The following is a 19539-nucleotide window of genomic DNA, read 5'->3' as shown; positions in this document are numbered from 1 at the left end:
TGTTAACGGGAATGAGGTTCTCTCTGAAGAAGGCAGAGATCCTTTGCCGGAGGAATTATCATAGCTAGATAGGTTATGGATATACAAATAGACTATGGACTTTAATACAGAAATAAGACAAAGTTAAGGATGCCCCCATTGCCCAAACAGAGGGGAAAAGTGACAAGACAGGATAGAACTTGAGCGATACCTTGTATTCAAAACATGAGACACAGATGAAAAGGACATCTAAAATCCTGTTTAGTTGCATTGATGGCAGGTCAGCAATCCACTTCCTAAGGAGGCTCTGATCAGCATTTTTCATGATCCAGAGGAAGCAAATCATGAGGTTTCGGGTCGTGTCGGCATTCAGCATGTTGTACTGCTTGTAGGGCTGGAAGCAGGCAGATTGGGAGATCCACATAGTACAAGAGGCTAAGCAGCAGACACATTGAAAGGGATGCTATTTCCTAAGACACAGTAACTGTACTTTTCCTTGACGGGGATGTTTCCGGGAACTCTGCCTTCCTCCAGCTGGGGAGGCCGCGTTCTTTTGAGCTGGGCTGCTTTGCAGAGGGGCTGGCCTGGGGCAGTATTCTAACCAGGCTTTCAGCCAGGGCACCCTCTGTTTCAGGAGCAGTGTGGTCTGGTGGTCCGCCCTGGACCTTGACCATGCCCTCCCCCAACCCAATCTCAGTGATACACAGGGCCTTCCCAGCTGTGAGATCTTCAAGTATTATATTTCTCCTTCAAGCTGGAGACAGCAGGGTTGGACTTATAGCAGAGAACTACCCTGGCTGGTTTCCCGAAATACCCTAACTGTTCAAGATTTAGCTTCTTTGTCAGAGTCCAAAGTATAAGGGTCGTGAACTGCTCAGCAAATTAATCAAGTGCATAATTCAGTGGAGGCCTCTGTAATGGGACTTTAACCACAATTTATGCTCTCCTGGGGGGGAGGTGTAGGGGCTCAGGCTGTTTGCTTTCATACTTTGGCTGCAGTGTTCATTTCAGAGTGCTGAGCACACTTTCTGTCACTCATCCAATCAACACAAAGGACAATATGTGATTCATGTGGCATAGCTAACATCCAACGGAATGTAGTGGTGAAGCTGCAGTGAGGTATTAGTTCATACGTGAGGGGAATGGTAGGTCTGGATGGGAATGATAGGGCTTACGAAATTACTTTAACTTTAGTTTTTCTGAGTATGGCTACAAGAAGAAGTGAAATCTTTAGATGTATTGAATATACACACAATATTATAACTTCATAGGAAATACCTTCTAAGAGGGGAAGGTTCTTGGGCTTTTGAGTTTCTCTGTTGGAGAAAAACAACAATGTAAAAGGCACACACCACCTCAGGCAGCTAACTTTGGTAAGAAGTTAGGAAGGTGGAAGAGGTCATAAAGCACACCATATTTATTCAACTGTAGGATGACTGATGTCAACTCTCCAGTGTTTCTTTTCTCTTTTTTTACCTCCTGCCCTTCAACTCTCATGGGGGTGTGTGGGGAATGGGGAAGTGCTGGAGGGAAGAGAAGAAAGTCACCCAGCAAAGCAGAATTAGGTTGAGAGGCTGCCTTCCTAGGAAAGAACTGAGCTGAGTTCTCTGCAGATATGAACCCTACACTGAAATGCAAAGTTAAATTAAGCTGGAGGATGCAGCGCTGTCTTGACAAAAGGATTGTCAGAGCTCAGCAAGGAACAGAGGTAGATCCCACCTCAAGTGAATCAGAGGTTGTATTCCTGTAGGAGCCCCTCTTCAAGCCCATAGTGTCTGTGCAAAAGGACAGAGCCAAACAACTGTGCTTAGGCTCTCTTGGGGACCTAGAAAAGCTGAAGAAGCTTAAGACACACCCTACCAAGCGACCGGCCTCCTTCAATCTTCTTTTTAAGGCAGACACAGAATGAATAATATACACATAGAATAAACACAGTGCCAGCCTCCCACCTGAGGGAGCCTTGGTTTGATCTCCTTTGCAATATCTCAGATTTTCCAAGTTCACCTTTCTTGGTTTTCTGAGCCTTGAACTTAGCACCATTGAAACTGCCTGAATTTGATCTGTGAGTCTCTCGCTGTTGCCAGAACCCTGCCTGACTGTGTGCTGCCTCAACTGTGCCATTTCCCTTCTCAACTGCTAGCCTCACAGTGATTCCTTCTGGCGTCAAGCAATGAGGCAGAAATCTCACTGCCTGCTCTATGCTGGGTTCTGGTAGGTGAATTTAGGAACAAGCCCATTAAAGGATAGGAAAAGACACAAAATGAAAAATAAACGGGAGAAATGTGCACCAACATACCAGGGAAGACAGCATTGTTCCACTTGTCTTCAAATTAAAATTCCCAGCTATGGCTAGTGCCACATTCTGGTTAATTGCACTGGTCCCTTCTTGTTCTTCATCTGAGCCATTGGTACGATTTTTTCCACTGCGGGCATCTGCAGCTGCAATTAAAATACCATTGGTCTTACCATACGATCCAGCAATCATGTTCCTTGGTACTTACCCAAAGGAGTTGAAAACTTATGTCCACACAAAAATCTGCACATGGATGCTTATAGCAGCTTTATTCATAATTGCCACAACTTGGAAGCAACCAAGATGTCCTTCAGTGGGTGAATGGATAAATAAACTGTGGCACATCCAGACAATGTGCTAAAAAGAAATGAGCTATTAAGCCATGAAAAGGTGAGGAGGAAACTTAAACACTATTAATAAGTGAAAGAAGCCCATCTGAAAAGGCTACATACTGTGTGATTCCAATTACACGATGTTCTGGAAAAGGCAAAACTATGGAGACAGTAAAAGGTTCAGTGGTTGCCAGGGGTTGGGGGAAGGGAGGGATGAATAGGCAGAGCACAGAAGAATTTTAGGGCAGAGAAACTAATTTGTATGATACTACGATGCTGGATACGTATCACTATACATTTGTCCAAACCCCTAGAATGTACAACACCAAGAGTGAAACCTAACGTAAATTATGAATTTTGGGTGATTATGATGTCTCAATGTAGGTTTATCTATTCTAACAAATGCACCCCTCTGGTGGGGGATGCTGATAATGGGGAGGCTGTGCATGTGTGGGTACAGGGGGTGTATGAGAAACCTCTGTACCTTCCTCTCAATTTTGCTATAAACCCAAAACTGCTCTAAAAAATAAAGTCTTAAAAAAATCTTTCTTGCCATCAAGCCAAAGATGGTATTACCCTATGTTCCCTACCCACTGCCCCATGTGTGACTGATACTTAGTTACTAAGGTCAGCACAGTAATTTTAAACCTGAAATTTAGCATTATTTATCTGCTATAGGAAAATAGCATCTATTTATCATCTATTTATTCCTGTTTATCATCTATAGGAAAAAGTAGGCAGTCTAATAAAAGAGACAAAATGTCCAGCACAAGATTAGGCTAGAAGTTAATTTTTCAAACTGTGAAAAAAAAATTCAAAGCTTTCATAACACTTTTCTATAATATGATATTTTTACTTCATTCATATATTTCAAATGACCAAATAGAAAGGAACCTATAATTACAGAATTAAACAAGTACCTTATAGAATAACAAGCTATTATCACAAATTCAGCAATAATTTATTAAATATTGAATGTTTGAAATAAATGTTAATTTAATGTATCCATGTAATATAGATGTATCTATATTTATACATAGGTCTAGATGTATGCAAACAAAATAAGGACCCACCATTTAAAAGGCTGGTTTTAAGACCATTATGAATCATACACACAGAAAGTATTAATATTTGTTTAGCAGTTCTGAGAAAAGTGTGTTAAAACATGTATGACTGATCCATTAAAAACTTGTAATTTTATTAGACCTGTCAACATTATAGTATTTTGACTTTCAATTTTTCATAAAAACTACAGTGTCAACAGTATTTTCACCTGCTAAACTTATAAAAACAGAACTCAATTTTTAAAAATAATAATTCACTATTGTTTTTAAGTCAGTTGAGTTTTTAAACAAATGGTGAAATGAAGAGCATGTGGCAATTATTCAAGACCTGATAACTTTATCAGGATTAATTTGAGGATATGTTCTCATTTCCCCTAAATGTGCATAGGGTCATGGTTACAAGACAAGGAGAGGAGAGGATAGAAACATTTGCTGCCAAAATGCTTTTATAGAAGTTCTCTCATTTCATCTTTATCACAACCCTAAGATATAGGCATTGTTATCACATTTTTACAACAGAGGAACGGAAGGGAAGGCATTAAAAGGCTGAGGAACTTTCCAAAGGTCATATATAGTAATAAATAGGCTGGAATTTGAATTCAGTTGTATCTTTTTAAAAAAATATACTATATTCTTATTAGTTTATCAATCGAAAGATTCCATATGTAACAGATGCACTATATTACCTCTAATAATAGAATACTTACACTGTTTTCCCACTTGTCAGCTACATCATGACTATAAAGTTCAGTGCATACATAAAGAAACCATTGAGACTTAAAAGGCTCAAAGACCAAGTGCTGAAAAGTTTTGATCCCAAGTCACTGATTTGGAAAATTCTAATCAACAAGGAAGCTTAGGATAATGCATGCTAATGTGATTCCCTGGTTTGGGAACAAACAAATCACAGGTCTTCAAGTGAAACTTTCTTGAAACGTCCAGGCAAAATCCTAGAAATGGTCTGCAAGTCACCTGCCATGCTCTGAATTGCATCTTTAAATCTTGAAGACAACTCTGCTCTCCGTTTGCCCTCCAGTCAGGCACTGCTACAGGAAGCTCCACGCACCTCACCCTGCAGCCGGTTCATCTCGTGTGCCAAGCTTGCTTCTGTAATTTCCCTGCCCATTTTTTCTCTCATTTTATGAGCTAAAGAATTGTCACCACAAGGATTTTAGAAATAATTTAGTCACATAGGACACTTTGCATTTGGAGGAAGCAAGAAAACATGGATGGTTCTAAGATTCCGAGCATGATTGCTTCCAAGGATGCTGGGCTCAATAAGCATTCCTTGGGATCCTTCCTCAGTTGAGAGAACAAGCAAGGTAATTTTTAAGAACTTCCCTTTGCTGAGGAAAAAGCAAGAACCACTCTGAAGTGGTCAGAATTGTGTGTGTGTGAGTGTGTGTTGTGGGGAGGGTAGGCAGATGGGCTTGTCTTTCTCAGGTCTCAGGTAAGATGCTCTTTTTTGGGAGAGGGTAGTTTTGTTTGTTTACATTCCCTAATCCACACAGTAACATGCAAATAAACTCAGGAGGTATGCAAAGGCCTTTCAGACAATCTATCCTTTCCTCTTGTGGCCAAGTGGGAGATACTGACTTTCAACCTTAGAATGAGCCTCTTAGTGTCAAAGGCAAAATTTCTCTACCGTGGCAGAATCTCCTAATAGTGTCAGACATCATGCCTTTTTTTTTTTTTTTTTGCATGGTACAAGTGTTTAGACTCATTCGAGTCTGCTTCTTTCCTTAAAAGCTCATAAAAGAAAAAAAAAAAGGAACAACTTTATTTCAAGGCATTAGAGCACGGATCTCCAAAAGAAATATTTCTGTTATTATCTTATCCTTTGTGGTGTATGGTCTATAATGTTCATCATATACCAGCAGACCAATGAGTGAATGAATAAACAAACAATTTCTAAATGAAAAACATATACAGGGCTATGTGCCTTAAAAAAAAATACACTTATTGGGGCCTATGTTAAAAAAGTCTGGAGAGCTCCGGTGTTGGGAATTGCTCACACAAACATATCAGCACTGGAGCTAGTAACAGAAACCTCATTTTAGTGGGGCATTTGGCAAGAGCTCCCATCAATCTAAAGAAGGAAACAGAAGGCATTGTTACCTGTAAAGTCACAGAGCTGAGGCAAAGCATCCAAAATGATACCAACCAAAGGCAGGTAGAGGGCAGCAACTTTGACCTTCACCTCTGGTTTGACACAACGCGGGTCCAGGTCGTGAGAACTGAGCAGGCTGTGGATGGCACTGACAGCTTTCCTTTGCACTTTGCTGATCCTATTGGCACCACACAAAAAGCCAAAGGTTATAGTGAAGCGAGGTTGACCAGAATGCTCCTAAACAATGGGGTGACGACGTGAAAACCAAGCAAAGTAGGGTAGAGGCATACAGAATCCAGAGACAAACTGCCTGTGTTCTAGTCCTGGCTCTGCTGTTAGCATGATGTTTAAAGTTCATCATGTTGTAGAATCAGTACTTCATTCCTTTTTGTTGTTGAATAATATTCCATTGCATAGTCAGATCACATTTTATTTATGCATTCATCAATTGATGGACATTTGGGTTGTTTCTATTTTTTGGCTATTATGAATTATGAATGCTGCTATGAATATTTGTGTATAAGTTTTTGTGTGGTTATAGGTTTTTTATTTCTCTTGGGTATCTACCTGAGGGTGGAATTACTGGATCATCTGGTAACTCTATATTTAACCTTTAGAGGAACCACCAAACTGTTCTCAACAGTGGCTACATCACTTTACATTCCCACTAGCAGTATATGAAGGTTCTATTTTCTCTTTGCCAACACTTGTTATTATCTATCTTTTGTATTACAGCCACCCTAGTGGGTATGAAGGTGCTAGGAACTGAATGTTTGTGACCTGCCTCCCAAATTCGTATGTTGAAACCTAATTCCTAATGTGATGGTATCTGGAGGTGGGGCCTTTGGGAGGGCTTTAGGTCATGACAGCAGAGCCCTCATGAATGAGATTAGTGCCTTTATAAAAGAGACCCCAGAGAGCTCCCTTGCCCCCTTCTGCCATGGGGGTGACACAGCAAGATGGCCATCTGTGAACTAGGGAGTGGGTCCTCACAAGACACTGAATCTGCTAGCTCCTTGATCTTGAACTTCCCAGCCTCCAGAACTGTGAGAAATAAATTTCTGTGGTTTATAAGCCACCTATTCTATGATATTTTTGTTATAGCAGCCTAAAGGAGCTAAGACAGAAGGGGTATTTAACTAGTTTTGATATACATTTCCCTGATGGCTAATTATGTTGAAAACCTTTTCATGTACTTATTGGTCATAGCTTCATTGGAGAAATGTCTATTCTGATCCTTTGCCCTTTAAAAAACTGAGTTATTTGTTCTTTTATTATTGAGTTGTAAGATTTAAAAAATATATTTTAGATACAAATCCCTTATTAGATCTATGATTTTCAAATATTTTCTCCCATTCTGTTTGGAGTCTTTTCACTTTCTTAATGATGTCCTATAAAGCAAAGAAGTTTCCATTTTAATGAAGTCTAACTTATCTCTTTTGCTGGGTGTATTTTTTATGTCAGATCTAAGAGACTACTGCCTAATCAAATTTCATGAAGATTACCCTTAAGATTTCACCTAAGAGTTTTATAGTTTTAACACTTACAATTCGGTCTTTCATCTATTTTGAGTTAACTTTTGTATATGGTGTGAGATAGGGGTCCAACTTCATTCTTTTGGATGTGGATATCCAGTTTTCCCAGCACCATTTGTTGAAAACACTATTTTTTCACCATTGATTTTTTTCGCACTCTTGTTAAAAAATCAGTTGACTATAAATGTAAGGATTCATTTATAGACTCAATTCAATTTCATTAATTTACATAGATCTATCTTTATGTCATAACCACACAGTCTTGACTACTTTTGCTTTGTAGTAAGTTTTGAAATTGGGACATGTGAGTCCTCCAATTTTGTTCTTCTTTTGCAAGATTGTTTTGGCTATATTGGAGTCCCTCGAATTTCCACATGAATTTTAGTATCAGCCTGTCAATTTCTGTAAGGGCCAGCTGGAATGTTGCGAGGAATTGCACTGAATTTGTAGATCAATTCAGGGAGTACTGCCATCTTAACAATATTAAATTTTCTGATCCATGAATACGTCATGCCTCTCAATTTATTTAGATCTCTCTATTTCTTTCTAAAGTGTTTTGTAGTTTTCAGTGTACAAGTCTTGTACTTCTTTTGTTAAATTTATTCCTAAGAATTTTACTCTTTTGATGTTACTTTAAGTGGAATGTTTTTTTTTTAATTTCATATTGTTCATTTCAGGGGTATAGAAATAGTTAGTTTTTGTATATTGATCTTATACCCTGCAACCTTGCTGAACTCACTTATTACCTTTTTTTTTTTTTAACAGTAGGTCCTTGTTGGTTATTTTAAATATAGCACTATGTACATGTCAATCCCAAACTCCCAGTCTATCCCTCCCTCCCACTCCTCCCCCCAGTAACCATAAGTTCATTCTTTAAGTCCATGAGTCGCTTATTACCTTTAATAGTTCTTTTAGTGGGTTCTTTAGGAATTTCTATAAACAAATCATGTCATCTGTGAATAGAGATAGCTTTACTTCTTCCTTTCTGATATGGATGCCTTTTATTCATTTTTTTGTCTAACTTCTCTGAGTAGAACTTCCAGTACAATGTTGAATAGAAGAAGCAAGAGTGGACATTCTTGTCTTGCTCCTGACCTTAGAAGGAAAGTATTCAGTTTTTCACCAATAAGTATGATGTTAGCTGTGGGTTTTTCACAGATGTCTTTATCAGGTTGGGGAAATTCTCATATATTCCTAAAGGGTATGTGAAGTGTCTTTTTTCAGGAAGAGTTAATGGATTTTGTCAAATGCTTTTTTTTCAAACTTTTTATTTTATATTGGAGTATAGTTGATTAACAATGTTGTGATAGTTTCAGGTGTAGAGCAAAGTGATTCAGTTATACTTATACATGTATCTATTCTTTTTCAAATTATTTTCCCATTTAGGTTGTTACATAATATTGAGCAGAGTTCCCTGTGCCATATAGTAGGTCCTTGTTGGTTATCCATTTTAAATAGAGCAGTGTGTACATGTCAATCCCAAACTCCCCAGCTATCCCTTCCCCCCACCCTTCCCCCCTAGTAACCACAAGTTGGTTCTCTAAGTTTGGGAGTCTGTTTCTGTTTTGTAAATAATTTCATTTGTATCGTTTCTTTTTAGATTTTGCATATAAGCGATATCATACGATATTTCTCTTTCTCTTTTCTCTTTTTTTGAGGATATTTATATCAATATTATATCAATATTCAATATTTATATCAATATTCAATATTTATATCAATATTCATATTTGTCTGCAGTTCTCTCCTGATGTCTTTGTCTGCTTTTGCCATCAGGGTATCGTTGGTTTTATAGGATGAGCTGGGATGTGTTCTCTCCTCTTCTATTTTTTTGGAAGAGTGTGTGAAGGATTGGAATTAATTCTTTAAACATTTGGTAGCATAACACAAAGATGCTAGATAATTTCCACATTCTTGAAAACCACTACGGATTTAATGATATGTGGATGTTTGTGGATACCCCCAGGTAAGGGGGGTTCCAGAGAGATCCATTAGAAACTAGACCTGTGGCTCCTTTTCAGGAGCTCAGGTATTGAGATGTGTCCCACTGGCCTTGCGCCTCATATGGGCAGGTGTTGGTGAGTCTACTAATTACAATGGCAGCAAAGGAAGTACTGATCAAAAGGAAATATTGTCAAAGGATAAGATGTTTCTGAGATTTTTGCCCACATGGTAAAGTCCGTGATGGTATTTTTAATGACTCTCCAGGAGAGTAACTGACAATGCCGCAATCAGGGATTACTGTGTTGCCAAAGGAGTGACAGTCTTAATTAGTTTCCTCTGGGGGGTAGAAAAGGTACCTTGTGTGTATTTGTGTGTGTGTGTGTGTACATGTGTGAAGAATGTAGCTACCTGATTGAATATAATCACATCATGGCTTCTGAACATACTCTACTCTGTTGCTAGTATTTAAAATAACAGCAACAATTTTAGGAGGAATCAAAACAGATGTAAAGGCTGTTTCCCTAGACATTTCACTAGAAGAGAAATGGAAAATAGAAACTACCGTTTATGAAAATACTAAAGAGTACTTTTAGAAATCACGTAAGTCCGTGCTATTAAAGGACAATTAAGACAAAGCGTGTGTGTGTGTGTGTGTGTGTGTGTGTGTGTGTGTATGAAGGCAATTTTCTTTGTGCATAAGCCTCCTTCTCAGCGCCTTTCAGCATATTTGTCAGGGCACTTTGTGTTGCTGTGGAAATTTATGTTAGCTACAGAGTAGAAAGTTCTACTGAGAAAATTGAGAGTTTAGTTAGGGTTGAGAGAAGACGACGAAATTGAAGCCTTGGAAAATGAAGCTCTCTAAGGATACACTTGGCACCTGAATTTCTGGAAGGAGGCAGAATTCAGAGCTAAGAACATCAGACTTTCCTCAATGACCTGCTGGGCGACAGAGACCTACATTCACTTAGGCAATATCAGTATGAGCAAAGTGCTTAGGACACATTTGTTACTGAAGTTGCACAATCTTGTGCTCCTGCAATTGTTTCATACAAGGATGTCCTGTTTTTGTCATAAAATTATAAGCACTTCGAGAGAACTTGAAAATTTCCAATTAGACAAGAATCTATAACATACAGCCATGCTGCCATTAGTCAGCATACTCTATTCCAGAAAGTTCTTTAGCAGAGGAAGGAAGAATGTAGGCATTGTAGGAGTAGGTTCCCAGGCAGGGAGATGATGTGGTATAGGAGGGTGGGCCCTGAGGAGGGACTCTCAAGACCATGGCTCTAGACTTGGCTCTGCTATGTAGCTTTTGGCAAGTTCCTTCAATTCTGTGGGCCTCATGTGAACACCAAAAGGCCTGAACCTAAATTATTTTCCAATCCTAAGGCTCCTTGGATTTGAGCCCCTGAATGGTGAGCTCTCTGGGGGCAGGGGATTTTGTCTGTTTTGTGCATTGAAATATCTCTGATATAGTCCAACACTCAACTATGTCTGTCCCATGGTAGGCATTCAGTAATTGCTGAATGGAACGTGTAGTATTGTGGAAGGCATTGTCTGCTTCTGTCCAGTCAGGTCTGATCCTTTGGGCTTATGGAGCAGAGGAAAAGAAGGAAAGAACGGAAGTCCCAGTTCATTGACTTCAAGTCCAGATATCGCCACGTGCCTATAGGTGATCAGGTTTATAAGCAGTGAAAGAATGTGTAAGCCCTGGACCTGTGGCCTCTCTCTTAGACTGGGAAGGTCTTTTTGCAAGAAACCTAATCTGGACACGGGGCAACTACCTTCTCATCAGTGGCCACTTCCTTTGTCAGCACGGATCCAAATGGCACCTGGCTGCTGCCTCTGTGTGCACGCATCACCCAAGGCACGCACTAAAAATAGTGCTCCTGTTTCTACGGAGCTCACAAATCAAGCATCCCTGGGAAACCTAGTAGAATTGGAAACTTCCTCTCAAAGAACAGGAGGTTGAAAAGAGCTATTTTATGGTTTCTCTCCCTACGCCATGCCTTTCCACATTCCTATAGCAGCATTTTCTCTAAACGTGGCTGCTTCTACTCTTTGGAACTGGGGAATGGTAGAGATTTTCGCCAAGCAAGAGAGGCTGAACTGCAAACTTTAGTAAGGGGCACTTTTTTTTTTTTCTTTGTGTTCCATTATAAATGTCTGAAACATACCCTTCCCCTTCGGCATCCAGGGCGGCGGCCAGCTCGGTAAAGAGAAGCCCAGTGAGGAAGTGCTGCTGGCGGTACTCTGGTGTCAGATCAAACATGCCGGCAATCTTCTGGTCCTGGAAACTGGAGCAGGAGCTGGAGTTCTATAGAAATGCAAGGAGCAGTTCTATGAGTGACAAGAACTGGAATTAAAATCATGACGGCTAGTATTTATTGAGCACATGCTATGGCCAGGCTCTGTAGGCACGATGCAGTGAAGCAGGTACCGCTTGTGTCCCCATGTGACAGATGAAGAAACTGAGACTTAGAGCGTTCACTCTGCTTTCCCAGCAAAGAGGATTAAAATCCTAGGATCACATTTGGACAGGGAAATGGGGACTCTATCCAATGCTATGGCTGTGAGCAGGTGATTCCTCTGTAACAAACTGCCACCTTTATTTAAGTCTCCTGTTACACTTCTGAATATGGCTTACATACATTGTCTGAATTTTGCTGGCCTGGAAACCAGAAGCAGCGTCAGGCAGGGAAGTGTCAGATTGACCAGTCCTGGGCAATTCCTGTGTTCTTATCTTGGGGGCATACTTTACATGTCACTAGGAGAATCCAAAATATCTCTGGAAAGCCTTTCCAGTTTGGTGAGGCTGGGGCAGTCAGAAGGGGAATGTGGGAGAGGACCCAGGGCAGAGCTGGCACGTCTGGAACAGCTGCTTGTCAGTCAGCTCTTTCCCAGTTCACAGGAAGATGGTCATGCAGTGCACATCTGGATCATGTCATTTGGCATGAATAGCTAAGAGTTTTTAAAAAATTATTAAGACAAGCCTTCTCCTTTGGGCTAGTATTCAAGGAATATGCATCAGAAAGAAAACCTAAGAAGAAGAAATCTTGCCTGCTGCTCTGAGCTACTGATTTGTTCCCTATAAATGGAATGTGACTATTAAACAGCATTTCTTTAAAGTTTTTCTAGAGGACACTAGTCCCCCGAACCATCGATGGAGGAAAAAAAAAAGATTTCCAGAGTCCAGTCATATTGGGAATCACTGCTTATCATACACAGCCTCCCATTTCCTCTCCCACCCCATAGGCATTTATAATTTATATGAACAAGTTAGAGACTCTTGGATGGCCTACTGCAAAGAAACCTGTTAACACAGGGTTTTCAAAATGGATTTGTCTTTGGAATTCTGTATTTGCATAATACCTCTTAACATCCTGTAGAATCTGGGGCCCACCAAACTTAACCTGCAAAATATTGTTCTACAAAAAAAGATTGGCCATGTGAGTCAAAGCCTCATCTCTAAATTTTAATACAAGTGTTACTCTTCTGGGCTGATGAAGAAAAAGACTTGTTAGAAATACACTCTCTATAAAATAAAACATTTGATTAGTTTACAATGAGATCTTTTTAGTGTTTCAAGAGCTAAATTATCTGGAATATGATTCAAGGTGGAATCATCCTGAGCTGAATTCCATTCTAAAGCAGAATCAGCAGAAAGTTCTAGGATCATTCAAAGATATAATATCCATGTTAAAAACCACTACTAGATCATTTGGGAATCAATATAAAGGAAGCTGCCATTTCTTAAATTTTATGGTGTTGAGGTTTAGGAAAAGGGAAGTGAGCAAAGGAGACTGTCAAGCTAGAGTGGAAAGATGATTGTCAGACAAAGGAAGATCTGTGACTTTTCTACGAATTACACATTTTTCATAGTGCATATGGATTCCTTGCTCTACTTGGCCTCAGCAGGGATCCTTGGACCTAGGAAGAAAACAATCACGTAGCTTGTAAATGATTACTTAGATGGCACAATTATGGGTAGCCTACTTGTGTGTATCTGGATCAACTGATCTGGCTTGAATAGCTCAATTTTTCTTCTAATTAAGAAGACCAATCTTTACAGGAATAAATGACTAAGCTAAGCTATTTCAATGAAATAACTTAAACAATTTTTTCAGTTAGCCGATTACCTGGGAAGATATGGAGGGGCAGGGAGACGCTGGGGTAGTATCAGTATTCATAAAGAAGAGGTTCAGATTGAGGTAATGTTCGTGGCTGCAGAGAATTCTCAGGAACTCTAGCCTCATGGAAATGAGCGTTGGAAGGTTGTTGAGCTTGGCTGACAGCTGGGAAGAAAAATGAGAAGAGGAGAGGTGTTTAAGGTGAATGCGGTTGAGGTTGACAGACACAACAATATCCTTTCTCCCCAGATTAAGCCAATCAATCGAATAAAAACGAATGGGACAGGGCAACAGATGGCAAAGTCTGCATTACCGGGAGGCCCAGTAAATTTTCATCCATTACTGTTCCCTTTAAGGATTCTAGTCTAACAGCTGTCCGAAATGAGGATGCGATTCCCACCCTTGTCAAATCTCTAATACCATGGCAAGCCTGTGTTAAAAATAATCTGGAGGTATGTCTTCAGTGTAACACAATATAATTTCACAAAAATCCCACTGTGTCTGAGAAACTAAATGAAAGCAGTTGACCCTACATGGGCCCACACAAATCTAATGGAATAGGACTGGATGACTTCAATGCCACAAGTGTTCTTTTGTGGTTTCTAATTAAAGGTCCCCCTGGGAAGTTCTCAAACCAGTTCCCTAGATGAAGGCATCAAATTACTTAGAAAAGTATGTAGCCCCTGCATAACAGCCAAGGAGTTTGCCCCAGAGTGGGAGAGGAGGAAGTGGAGGAGAAAGAAAGAGAAAGCTGGAAGAGTTTCCAGGAAAAATCTTCCCTTAAACAAACCAACCCTGAAATCAGCAATGAAAAGCTGGCAAAGGTGACAGTCTGGAAGAGATCTCTTGCTTCCCTCAGGTAGGTTGACAGTTGAAGGACCGAGACTCTACGGGCTATGACTCAGAGACAGCTTCTCTTAAGGCAAAGTAAAGAAAGGAGGGTCTTGATGGACCTTCTACCTCTCAATATATCATTATAAATACTCTGCTGCCACAGCACAGGAAACCAAGCATCTCATCCTTACACATGGCCATGCTTCCTCTTCATGCACTTTAAGAGCAGTTTTATAAACTATACAATTTAAATGAGCACATATTTTCAGCCATTTTAGGAAAAGCCACTGTGTTACGGCATTTTGCCTATAGAATCTGTAGTTAGACAGTTACTGGAAACAAATGAACACCATTATGTATTATAGAATAAACAGAATATATGACTTCTGTGTAAAAACATTTACCAGAACCCGTACTCTTGTCAATGTGCATGACTGGCTGATTTTGGACCAATGGGGACACCAGCAAATTGAACTGATTAGAACTCAGTCTTATGCCCATCACTTAATGGCCACTCACAAAGTTGTTGGGTCAAGCCAGCTAATAGAATTTGAAAGCACAAGATTTTTTTTTTTTTAACATTTGAATAAGCCTGTTTTAGATCTTTTATTTAAATTATTCTTTTTTTTTTAACATCTTTATTGGAGTATAATTGCTTTACAATGGTGTGTTAGTTTCTGCTGTATGACAAAGTGAATCAGCTATACATATACATACATCCCCATGTCTCCTCCCTCTTGTGTCTCCCTCTCACCCTCCCTATCCCACCCCTCTAGGTGGACACAAAGCACCGAGCTGATCTCCCTGTGCTATGTGGCTGCTCCCCACTAGCTATCTGTTTTCCATTTGGTAGTGGATATATGTCCATGCCACTCTCTCACTTTGTCCCAGCTTACCCTTCCCTCTCCCTGTGTCCTCAAGTCCATTCTCTACATCTGTGTCTTTATTCCGTCCTGACCCTAGGTTCTTCAGAACCCTTTTTTTTTTTAGATTCCATATATACGTGTTAGCATACGGTATTTGTTTTTCTCTTTCTGACTTATTTCACTCTGTATGACAGTCTCTAGGTCCATCCACCTCACTACAAATAACTCAATTTCGTTTCTTTTTATGGTTGAGTAATATCCCATTGTATATATGTGCCACATCTTCTTTATCCATTCATCTGTTGATGGACACTTAGGTTGCTTCCATGTCCTGGCTATTGTAAACAGAGCTGCAATGAACATTGTGGTACATGTATCTTTTTGAACTATGGTTTTCTCAGGGTATATTGCCAGTAGTGGGATTGCTGGGTCATATGGTAGTTCTATTTTTAGTTTTTTAAGGAACCTCCAAACTGTTCTCCATAGTGGCTGTATCAATTTACATTCCCACCAACAGTGTAAGAGGGTTCCCTTTTCTCCACACCCTCTCCAGCATTTATTGTTTGTAGATTTTTTGATGATGGCCATTCTGACTGGTGTGAGGTGAGATACCTCATTGTAGTTTTGATTTGCATTTCTCTAATGACTAGTGATGTTGAGCATCCTTTCATGTGTTTGTTGGCAATCTGTATATCTTCTTTGGAGAAATGTCTATTTAGGTCTTCTGCCCATTTTTGGATTGGGTTGCTTGTTTTTTTGATATTGAGCTGCATAAGCTGCTTGTATATTTTGGAGATTAATCCTTTGTCAGTTGCTTCATTTGCAAATATTTTCTCCCATTCTGAGGGTTGTCTTTTCATCTTGTTTATGGTTTCCCTTGCTGTGCAAAGGCTTTTAACTTTCATTAGGTCCCATTTGTTTATTTTTGTTTTTATTTCCATTACTCTAGGAGGTGGGTCAAAAAGGATCTTGCTGTGATTTATGTCATAGAGTATTCTGTCTATGCTTTCCTCTAAGAGTTTTATAGTGTCTGGCCTTACATTTAGGTCTTTAATCCATTTTGAGTTTATTATTGTGTATGGTGTTAGAGAGTGCTCTAATTTTATTCTTTTACATGTAGCTGTCCAGTTTTTCCAGCACCACTTATTGAAGAGGCTGTCTTTTCTCCATTGTATATTCTTGCGTCCTTTATCAAAGATAACATGATCATATGTGCATGGGTTTATCTCTGGGCTTTCTATCCTGTTTCTATCCATTGATCTATATTTCTGTTTTTGTGCCAGTACCACACTGTCTTGATTACTGTAGCTTTGTAGTATAGTCTGAAGTCAGAGAGCCTGATTCCCACAGCTACGTTTTTCTTTCTCAAGATTGCTTTGGCTATGCAGGGTCTTTTGTGTTTCCATACAAATTGTGAAATTTTTTGTTCTAGTTCTGTGAAAAATGCCATTGGTAGTGTGAGAGGGATTGCACTGAATCTGTAGATTGCTTTGGGCAGTATAGTCATTTTCGCAATGTTGATTCTTCCAATCCAAGAACATGGTATATCTCTCCATCTGTTTGTATCATCTATAATTTCTTTCATCAGTGTCTTATAGTTTTCTGCATACAGGTCTTTTGTCTCCTTAGGTAGGTTTATTCCTAGGTATTTTATTCATTTTGTTGCTATGGTAAATGGGAATGTTTCCTTAATTTCTCTTTCAGATTTTTCATCATTAGTGTATAGGAATGCAAGAGACTTCTGTGCATTAATTTTCTATCCTGCTACTTTACCAAATTCATTGATTAGCTCTCATAGTTTTCTGGTAGCATCTTTAGGATTCTCTATGTATAGTATCATGTCATCTGCAAACAGTGACAGTTTTACTTCTTCTTTTCCGATTTAGATTCCTTTTATTTCTTTTTCTTCTCTGATTGCTGTGGCTAAAACTTCCAAAACTATGTTGAATAATAGTGGTGAGAGTGGGCAACCTTGTCTTATTCCTGATGTTAGTGGAAATCGTTTCAGTTTTTCACCATTGAGAATGATGTTGGCTGTGGGTTTGTCATATATGGCCTTGTCATATATGGCCTTTATTATGTTGAGGTAAGTTCCCTCTATGCCTACTGTCTGGAGGGTTTTTATCATAAATGGGTGTTGAATTTTGTCGAAAGCTTTTTCTGCATCTATTGAGATGATCATATGGTTTTTAGTCTTCAGTTTGTTAATATGGTGTATCACATTGATTGATTTGCGTATATTGAAGAATCCTTGCACTCCTGGGATAAACCCCACTTGATCATGGTGTATGATCCTTCTAATGTGCTGCTGGATTCTGTTTGCTAGAACTCTGTTGAGGACTTTTGCATCTTTGTTCATCAGTTATATTGGTCTGTAATTTTCTTTTTTGTGACATCTCTATCTGGTTTTGGTATCAGGGTGATGGTGGCCTCGTAGAATGAGTTTGGGAGTATTCCTCTCTCTGCTATATTTTGGAAGAGTTTGAGAAGGAGGGTGTTAGTTCTTCTCTAAATGTTTGATAGAATTTGCCTGTGAAGCCATCTGGTCCTGGGCTTTTGTTTGTTGGAAGATTTCTAATCACAGTTTCAATTTCAGTGCTTGTGATTGGTCTGTTTATATTTTCTGTGAAAGCACGAGATATTTGCATTTGAAAGAAGACCACATTGTGGCCATCTTTCATAGGTCCCTTGAAACTTCCATGAAGACAGAAATTTCAAAAATAATTTTAGCAATGTTTAGGAAAGAGTAAAGTGCAGTCCCCAAAACATCCTTTGCAAAGGTCAGGACCCAAAGCAGTAGCCTCGGTGGCCCAGTTTTCACAAGGATCTTGCTAAGTCAGTTTAGCCAGAATCCCTCACCCTTGATATCTGATCACTCTTGAGATCTGACCAAATTCCTCATCCCTCACCATCCCCCAGGTGGTATATGATCACCTGGCCTGCCTTCAGCAAAATCCTGTTAGGTTAGTTTGGCCAGAATTCTTCGTTTACCCCTGATGTTTCCTCTTAGTAATTTTTCATCCACTGACTATTCCTACCCTGTTCCTTGGCTATAAATTGGCATTTTTCCTGTTGTATTCAGAGTTGAACACAATCTCTCTCCCCTACTGAAAAACTGTGGTGCAGTGGTCCCTACACCTATCACAATGGTCCTGAATAAAGTCTGCCTTACAGTTTACCACGTGTCATGGATAAATTTGTTCTTTAACAGAGGCTAACTCTGGGCTTATAGTGGTGTTCCAGTATCTCCTTTCCATATATTCAACTTCAAGTTTTGAAAAACATATTAATTTATATTTGCAATTCATCCAGTGACCTGCCATCCTAAACACCTGAGAGGGAGGCAAAGAGAAATGGCACATTCCTCCACCACTCCAATCTGGTGGGATAGGGACAGAAGATCAATGCAGGGTCAGGAGGTCAGGCTGCACAAGATGTTGGTGCCCTGGGACTTCTGATGTTTCCTTAGGATTCGCTTTTTATAAGTCATCTTCCGTATTAGGAGTCTCTTTAGAATAGTCATGGTCTTTTTAGTGGGGAGAGGAGATCCTTTTATTTTACAGATGAGGAAATGAGACCCACAGAAATGTAATGACCTATCTAAGGTCACTGATTTCTTAGATATGAAATTTAATGACTTATCGAAGGTACAGAGTAATTAACCTACTGTACCTCGAGTTAGGTAGCCATGGCTCTTTCTTCCCTGGAGAAGTTACATAACTCCTCTAAATTTCAGTCTTATAATCTGCAAAATGTTGACAATGACACCTTGCAAGGATCAAATGATACAATTTCTATAAAGTGCTTAACACAGTGCTTTGTCCAGGGGTGGAAGAAACCAGGGGTGGTGACAGTGATGGTGATGGTGGAGGTGGTGGGTGGTGATACTGGTGGCAGTGAAGACAGTGGTGGCGGGTAGAGATGTTAGTGGCAAGGACAGTGGTGGTGGTCCTAAAGTAGGAATATGGAAGGAAAGGAGCAGCAGCAATAATAACTGCTACTTACATTTCTATTGTTGGGATAGTTTGAGGAGGATAGAGAACAAAAGAAGAATTCCATTTGAAAAATCTGGGGCACTGATAAGATGCTCCTGGATTATAAAATACAGTCGGCCCTCTGTATCCACAGTTTCTGTATCCATGGGTACAACCAACTGAGGATTGAAAAATATTCAGAAAAAAAAAATTCCAGAAAATTCCAAAAAGCAAACCGTGAATTTGTACTGGCAACTAGTTATATAGCATTTACATTATACTTGATATGATAAGTAATCCAGAGATGATTTAAAGTATGTGGGAGGATGTGTGTAAATTATTTGCAAATACTATGCTATTTTATAGAAGGGACTTGAGCATCCATGAATTTTGGTATCCTTGGGGGAGCTGGGGAGGGGTCTTGGAAATAATCCTCTACAGATACACCAGAGGACAGTATTTGCTTCGTGCCAGGTCA

At 39.5% G+C, this 19539-nt stretch overlaps 1 protein-coding gene across 1 annotated transcript in view; it reads right to left on the bottom strand.

Moving 5' to 3' along the window:
* The window catches only part of DOCK8 (dedicator of cytokinesis 8), a 220983-nt gene that overhangs the window by 41052 nt on the left and 160392 nt on the right, over window positions 1–19539 (bottom strand). Inside the window, exons 27-31 of the mRNA XM_068551869.1 lie at window positions 13397–13552; window positions 11435–11574; window positions 5787–5956; window positions 2276–2418; window positions 191–373 (exon numbers count right to left, since the gene is read on the bottom strand). Of these exons, the coding sequence (XP_068407970.1) occupies window positions 191–373; window positions 2276–2418; window positions 5787–5956; window positions 11435–11574; window positions 13397–13552 (792 nt within the window). The remainder of the gene's footprint in view (window positions 1–190; window positions 374–2275; window positions 2419–5786; window positions 5957–11434; window positions 11575–13396; window positions 13553–19539) is intronic.

The sequence above is a fragment of the Eschrichtius robustus genome, chromosome 10, assembly GCF_028021215.1.
Source record: "Eschrichtius robustus isolate mEscRob2 chromosome 10, mEscRob2.pri, whole genome shotgun sequence".
NCBI lineage: Eukaryota > Metazoa > Chordata > Mammalia > Artiodactyla > Eschrichtiidae > Eschrichtius > Eschrichtius robustus.
The sequence above is the reverse complement of the archived record's forward strand: the minus strand, read 5'-3'. Positions and strand labels throughout refer to the sequence as shown.